The sequence below is a fragment of the Diospyros lotus genome, chromosome 12 (assembly GCF_014633365.1).
Source record: "Diospyros lotus cultivar Yz01 chromosome 12, ASM1463336v1, whole genome shotgun sequence".
Classification (NCBI taxonomy): Eukaryota; Viridiplantae; Streptophyta; class Magnoliopsida; order Ericales; family Ebenaceae; genus Diospyros; species Diospyros lotus.
Genome location: NC_068349.1, coordinates 508,054 through 516,235, shown reverse-complemented (window position 1 = coordinate 516,235; position 8,182 = coordinate 508,054). Strand labels below are relative to the sequence as shown.

Sequence of the window (8,182 nt, the reverse complement as noted above, 5' to 3'; positions counted from 1 at the left end):
AAATAAATTTTCTAAATCCCAGCGGAGTTTACTAAATTATTAACGTATTTTTGATATTTTTGTATGAGCGAGATTTTGTTTTATGTGATAACCTTTTAATGATCAAATTAGTATTCGATAATGAGTTAAGAAAAACACTAAAGTACTTAATTAAATTAAAAAATGCCTGTATTATATTTGTTAGAGGTTTTATCTTTTATTTTTATCATTTTTTTTATAGAGTTTAAATGAATTGATGATGGCATTTTTAATTAATAAATTTATTATTATATTAAAATGATAATAAAATATTTTAAGTATAAATTATTTTTCTCATTGAATAGATCGCATATCATTCTATAATTAGGGACACTAGTGATGCAATTATTCCCTTTAAATAATTATATCACGTATTTTTGCTAATTTATAGGTTGTAAACTCTTATAAATGTTATTTATTTAAGAAAAAAAATTGAAATAAAATAATAATAATAATAATAATGATATGATGGGGCCTTTTGATGGAACGGCCCAAGAGTGACTCCACCATGTGCGTGGGTCTCCTCCTGTCCATGGTCCTCACAAACTGCAGCCACGTCAACTTCAATAAATATTTTAAAATATTAATTAATAAAATTATTTGTAATATTAAAATAAATCTAATAATATTAATTTTTAATCATCACACAGTTTTATTTGCTGTCATATTTTATATAATTTATTTAAGTAATTAATTTTTTTAATAATATTTAAATTTAATTAAAATAAAATATATTTATTACTGAAATAGAGAAAAGGACAAACGGGGAACATACTGACTCCCGACCATCGAAGGGACAGCGACAGCGTCGGTCGAACCAACCTCCTCCCTCCGTCCAGCGGCAGCCGCCGTAACAGTTGCGGTAATGCGGTGGCGCCGGTCAACGGCTGATGAACCCAACCTTGTATTTTTATTATTTCCGGTTATAATAACTTCCACTGTCTATTAGCCACCCAACAAGAACAGGGCAGCCGCCACGTCAATTTGGGACATATTTTAAAGACCCGCTTACGTCATTCCCATTTCTTAGATGTTCTTTGAGCCCGTCCTCATTTTCCCCAACCAAACAATCCCTTAAATATGGTCATGCACGTGTGAACGCATCCACAAATTATTCGCATTGGAGATCGTATTGTTTATGTAATTTGACTCTTTACGGGTGGACGAGGTCATCTGCAAAGTTGTGTTTTTACGATGGCCAAGCGGGATTTTTATTCGTGACTGGCCCAAGATTTCTAGATCAAATTCACGAGGTTTCGGGATACGCGTAACTTCTCTAATATGGTTGAATAGAGCGTCGCATGAATAACCTTCTCTAATATGATTGGATATATGAGATGAACAAAATTAAATATAAGAGGTATTTTGAATATTTATTATTTTTAATGTATTTATTTAATTTATTTAATAATTCTTAAAAAATAAATCACGTAACTTTTTTTCTTAACATTTATATCTTCTAATATATTTTAAAAAAATATTTTAATAAAAATTTTAAAATACTTCTCAATCTTATACACTATTTCATATTTTAATTTAAAAAATATTTTAACCTTAGGGTGCGTTTGATTGCACTTATTTTTCATAAAAAAATGCTTATTTTTCACCCAAATTCTAACTTTTGTGTTGTTTGATTAACCAAAATTTTCAGGAAAACTAAGCTCTCACTTTCGGTCACGTGTGGCACTTTTCTCGTTTTTGCTGGAAATGGTTTTCCTAAGGGGGGTAGTTTTTCATTTATCGAGAATTCACTCACCGCGCACGGCACCTCTCTCGCTTTTGTCCACCTCGATTTCTCTAGAGTTTTCCTCTTCGTCGCCATCTATCGCTGAAGTAGAGTCCCGACTTGGGCTTCATCGCCATCTCTGACTTCCTGTGAGTCGCCATCCACCGCTGAAGATGAGCTCTGTATTAGGCTTCGTCGCCATCTCCACAGAAGAGAAAGAAAGAGGCTCACAGTGACGACGACAACATTGCGGCTAACTCAAATGGTGACGGTGGAATTGGAAGAGCTTATAGCGAGGATCTGGTTGTTGGGCATGTTGACGACAACTCGGCGTCGGCGTCATAGAGCTGGATATGGGCGATCTTCTGCACTTGCAAAAATGCCAAGCAACTGCAGTGGCAGGAAAGAGACGCAGTAGAGAGACAGAGAGAATGGGTTTGGGGGTGAGAGAGTGGGTTTTGTAATTTGTGATGAAGAATAAAACAAAAGCGATGAATATGGGTTTAATTATGTTTATTTTTATTTGTGATGATGATGTGCCTTGTAGAGCCAGAAATGTCCGATCTCTATTTGATTGGATTTATTTTTATTTTATTTTATTACTATTTTTCATCACAAATTAATAAATAGAGAGTGTTTATTGTTATTTTTAATTTTTTGTGATAAATACAAATGTATAGAAATAAAAATTAAAAATGACCAAATTTTATAAAAAATATTACCAATCATTTTTTAGGTAAAAATTTATACCAATCAAAAGGTTTAAAATTTTAATTTTTAAAAATTTATTTTTCCTACGATTCAATTCTTTAGAATTCTTTTTTCTTTTCACCCAAATTCCACCCTTATAATCAAACACACCGTTATATTATATTAATAGTCTCCTAGTCATTTTAACCAACACTAGCAAACTAGTAAAAGGGAGAGATGAAAATGTTTACGGAGCCTGGACGCGGGAGGGGGAAGAAGAGTAAACTTTTAGAGAGAGAGAGAGAGGGGGGAGGGAATGGTCAACTATGACCGGTGGCGTCTGTCAATGGTTGATAAACCCCCTCTCCTTCCATCTCCCGTCCTCTCTCCTTCTCTCTTTCTTCCCCTTAATTCGGTCGTTAAAAGTGTTTTTGTGTTGAAAAATCTGTATTGGTTTGATTAAATTTCCTTAACAATTCTTCCGTGCCTTCTGAGCTTCCGACTTCAATTCACCAGCTTGGTGCAGAGAAATGGCAGTAAGCCAACCTTCGCTTCTTTAATTCTTTAATCTACCTTTATATGAATTGATTTTGCCCTTCCAATCCTCTGCTTTCGTGCTTTCTCTTAAATTTTAGCAAAGCAACTTGATGTTTGGTCTCGTTCTGCTATAATAAAGGGTTTTGTTTCCCTGTTTTGACTTTTCTTGGGATTCTGCTGCTTAATTCGGTGGATTTGCAGGTTCTGCTCCAATTTGTGGGTTTTGCTGTCCATGTTTGCAAATGGTTTGTTTGATCTATTGATTTTGGCAGTTCCTATAGTACCATGCTTCTGTTCATGAAATGGATTCAAGAGTCCAGACTGTCTAGTTGCTTGGAAATAATGAGCTTAAGTTTCTTCACTTATACGATTCATTTGCTTTATGTGTGTGTGTGGTTGATTAGAAGATAGATCCAGCAGTTCGGTATTCGTACTAATGATTTTTTTTTTTTTATTATGCTCTTGGTTTGGTGTCCCAGTCCGTACTTAACTGATGGCCCTTCGATTCCTAAAGTGTGGTCTGAAAGTTGTTTCTGGAAGGTGGTACAGTTTGATGGTTTTTTGGGCATTTTCCTATAATTGCAAGAGCCTTTCATTCCAAAGCCTTGACCGAAGAATGAATTTGGGGTTTTGACTTTGAAAGCTTTTTGGTTCATTCATCGAGTAGTTCTATTTGGTAGTTGAATGTTTTAACCTTCCTTCTTTCAATTAGCAGTTATAATCATTGTGCCGAGTCATAGGTCTGAAATGAGACTCTGATCTGAGGGAAATTTTAAGATTTGTCGAATTGCATGTATTTATTAATCTTCAGGATAAAATTTACTCGACCAATTTGTCTTCCCGTGATTTGACAAGCTATATCACCAAAATTCTTAATGGTCTATGTAGTTATAAAAAAAAAAAAAGCACAAATATGGAAAGATTGTGCTAATTAAGACACATTATATGTTGTTCTACACCATATTTGTCAATAGAAATGATACATTTATGCATCTTTTGCTTCCATTTACGTCTTAGTTACTAGAGGAAAAGCATAGATGATTGTTGAACATCACAAGTCACAGTGGCTTCTCTTCTGCAAATACTTGAGCCTATGCCTGCCTTTAGTTGCTGCACTCCAGTAATTCACAAGTTTGCGTCTCAGTCATAAAAAATAAAAAAAGAATGCCTTCGATAATTAGCATACTTCCAACAAAACAAGCACTTCTGCAATGTGTGGTGAGAATGGATTCTTGGTCTATCGTGCACTCGGCAATCAGAAGTTCCATATCAGGTAGCTAGTTTTCATTTCAACCAAATTGTGGAAGATCTTTCTTTTTTTAATGTTCGTAATTGCAAATTATTTTTCTTCAAGTTGTTACTTGCAAGAAATCTCTGCTCTCTCTCTCTCTTGCTTTTTTAGTGTGATAATAATTCTCCTGTGGTTTTACACTCCATTCACCTACATTGGTCAGTAACTACCCTTAATATCTGGTCGGCAAGTATCAATTCACTCACTGGAAACACAAAGCAGATGAATTGCAGGTTAACACGTCACAAGCACTGAATATTACAGAAATGAAAAACTTGTGGTAATCTTGTACTTTTGTAACATGCAGCTGCTAATTTCTCATAAAGAATGGATGGTATCTTTATTGAAGGTCAGGAATAACATGGCTACTGTTTTAGTAACTTGTGCATGATTCTAAAGCTCTGCTGATTAATTTATAAGCAGGCTTTAGAACATGTGAATGAAACTTATTATTTCATGATTTTTCATATGGCTGATGGTGATAATTGGTAAAGCTCAAGGCCATACGACATGTTCTGGAAAAAAGTGCAAGTGCTGTTTACATAGTAAAATTCTGTTGGAACACTGTCACTTTCTGGCATTGGAGTCACAACTGTTCATTTTTACCTGTTTCATGGAGGTGTAGGGCACATAAAAACGTCATTTAACTGTACTTTTACCTGTATCATCTCGTATTTCATTTGTCCATAACCTTATATCCCTGACTACTTTTACCACACATTATTGTCATTTCTTTATTGGTAATAGACACATTTTATAACTGCAGCAACGCTCCCATGTACCAAAATTTGGCAACTGGGAAAGCGAAGAGAATGTTCCTTACACGGTCTACTTTGACAAGGCGAGGAAGGGAAGAACTGGTGGGAAGCTGATAAACCCAAATGATCCCCAAGAGAATCCAGATATCTTGGACAACATCAAGCCTCCATCTCAAGCTTCTCCATCCAGGAGCAGAACTGAACCAGAAGAACCAATTAGAAGGGAAGCAGCAAAGCCAAGGCTAGCCAGTGGGGAATATGGAGAGTTTAGGCAGTCGAGTGGCTCTCCGGCACATAATGATAATATGGGACGGAGAGGTACTGGTGATTCGGCACAACAGCGTCATGGAGGCCGCGGATCGAGCTCAGGTCAACCTCAAAGGCGGAGTACTGACCACAGCGTGGACCGGTCACCTCTCCATCCACATTATCAGGCAAAGATTGTGGCAAAAGGTAGTGCATCTCCTGCTGCCTCTGAAGGAAGGAACTCATATGATAGCAGCCATGGTGCTCCTGGAAGAACCAGAATGAGAGCAGCTAATCGTGGCGATGAGACTGTAAGATCTTTTACCTGACTCCTGAACCTTCATATATCGTACAGATTAGTATCTTACATATAGCGATTTGTAAAAAGCAATGCAATCTGTGTTGAAAGCTGCCCCCACCCCACGTAGGAATATGATAGAGACTTGTAATTCTGCAATGCAGCCTGATAGGGGTGCTGCTGTTCCAAAATTTGGCGAATGGGATGAGAACAACCCTTCGTGTGCTGATGGTTATACGCACATTTTCAACAAAGTTCGGGAGGAAAAGCACGGTGGAGCTGGAAATTCTGTGAGCAATGAACCTTCTTACACTCCCATCCGGAGGAAAACCCCAGATGCTGACACCAAGGCATGCCCCTTAATCTTGTATAATAAGCTCTTATACTTGTTCTTTCACATTATTCGTCATGCCCCCTTGTTCCTATCCTCATTTTTCTTTCGTTTCCCTCTTTACAGATCTGCTGCTTTCCATGGGTTAGAAAGTAAACCGTTTGAATTTCTGGATATATGTTGTGAGAGCCATCGAGACCTGTATATAGCTCTGAAGGCTTTGCCTACTCAGGGTTATCTTTCTTTGTTTCTGTGCTGGTGTGTCTTTAATGTTGCGATGACCTTTAAGCTTCTGATTTAAAGATTTCTTCTTCCTTTTCTCTGCTGTTGATGTTTTCTGAATGGCGGATTACTGTTACACCAACCATAGTTGGCTGAAAAAGGAAAAAAAACCCGAAAAGATACAGATTCTTTTGTTTGTTCCAACATGTTGCTTTGCTTTCGTTCTGAAGCATTTTATCATATAAGCATCTTCCTCATCTACTTGTATGCAGCTTCTAATTGAGATATGCCGCTGCAGGCTAAAAGATTTCAGCCTCTCATGATCTGCATCTTCCAAGTGATCGATAATGTTTGTACTATAGATGTCAAATAGGCCATGCCAACCCACAGGGAGATTGGGCCAACACGAGTAGTGGGCCTGACCCAACTCACAGGCCCATTGGGCTTCTTTGGGCCAAGGGCCTTGGGTGGCGATGGGCTGTGCTACACGCAACTCACCATTGGGAACGGTCGTGTCCAAATAGGAACAAGAGGTTATTATTTTATGCCTTTAGGGTATACTTCAAGTGGTTGAACCACGATAAAAAAGATTCATATTAATAGATTGTGAGTTTAATTTCTTATCTTACGCAATAAGGTAAAATTTTTATCTGTAATTTATCTCTTTTATTAAAATTAAGGACACGAGTAGCGAGGAACCAGAGCAATAATCCCAAGTTATTATTTTCTAAAACAATGGCTTAGGTGGAAAATTTGCACCTCATTAAATTAATTTAAAATTAATTATCAAAATTAAAAGAAATAATAATAAAATTATAAATTCATGATTTTTTTTTTATTAATTTCATAATTAGTCTTTAAATTTAAATAGAGTATTAAAGTTATATTTCATTGTTTATATATATATATATACACTAATGAATATCATATTAGAGGAAAACAATAACTTTTCTTTTATGGACCTAGATTATGTAAGTTATTAATTGAAAGTCTATATTAGTTGTTTTCACAAATCTAAAGTTTAAATAAATTAACAAATATCTTATATATAACTCATCTCAAGTCAAAATAAATTATAATAATTATAGTATATGCTAAATATAGTCAATGTAAAACTCGTTAAATTAAACATAAACAAAAAAAAGATACCAAACTTGGAAGGAATTTAACAATAGATAGAGATAAAAAAAATTAAAATTAATGGATTCTTACTAATAAGATTAAGGTATGTTATTAGTATTGTTATTTAATAACATGACTCTATCGAAATATCATTATATATTTATATAAATAAAATATTTCAAACAAACAAGATGGTGTAATAAATTGTAATATTTTTCCCAATGTAGGGTCAAATCAGGATTTATTTAAATAATAAATACACAATACATATCATTATAAATGTTTTCATAATATCATTATTTTTTTATTTTGATGGAATTTGAAAGACTATAGTTATAAATAATTCAAAGCATTAACCTCTCGAGGTAGTGTAGATATAGTCCACTCTACATGCTTAGGAGCTTAGGTTGTTGAGATAGTGAGTTTGTGTTTGTTTTCGTGTGGATTTTGATAATTTGTGTCTATTTTGAGAGATTAGACTTATGAGTTTTAGTTCATGACTTATCTATTTGTACACTTTGAAGTGAGGCGAGACATGTCGTAAATTTTAGAGAAGGATAGTTCTAACGTATCTGGCTGAAGATTGAATGTGTTGTGGGAATCCCTTGAATTTTTCAAAATAAAAAAAAAATAATTCAAGGCATTGACATTAATCCCTTTTAAAATTTTAAATTATTTTATCTTCTATAATTTAAAAATAAAACAAAAACATAAAAAATCTAAGTTAGTTGATCCAGTTCAACGAATTCTTAAAAGAAAATTGATTTTTTTATTAGACATGGACATTTATAATTATTTATAAAAAATAAATATAAATTATAAACTACAAGAAAATGAGAGTGAGTGTTCGTAGAGTGTAATTCTGTTCACCCTTGTTTAATAAGGTGAACATAACTTTCGTTAATTTTTAATATGAGGTTTCTCTCTGTTCAAGAAACTCATC

General features: G+C 34.6%; 1 protein-coding gene across 1 annotated transcript; it reads left to right on the top strand.

The window, feature by feature from the left end:
• The first annotated feature begins 2,699 nt into the window (after window positions 1-2,699).
• Window positions 2,700-6,213, top strand: LOC127787225 (RPM1-interacting protein 4-like). The gene is made up of 4 exons (XM_052315164.1): window positions 2,700-2,970; window positions 5,029-5,577; window positions 5,729-5,914; window positions 6,022-6,213. The coding sequence occupies exons 1-4, from the start codon at window positions 2,965-2,967 to the stop codon at window positions 6,049-6,051; spliced, it is 771 nt and encodes a 256-aa protein (XP_052171124.1). The 5' UTR covers window positions 2,700-2,964; the 3' UTR covers window positions 6,052-6,213.
• Window positions 6,214-8,182: the final 1,969 nt, after the last annotated feature.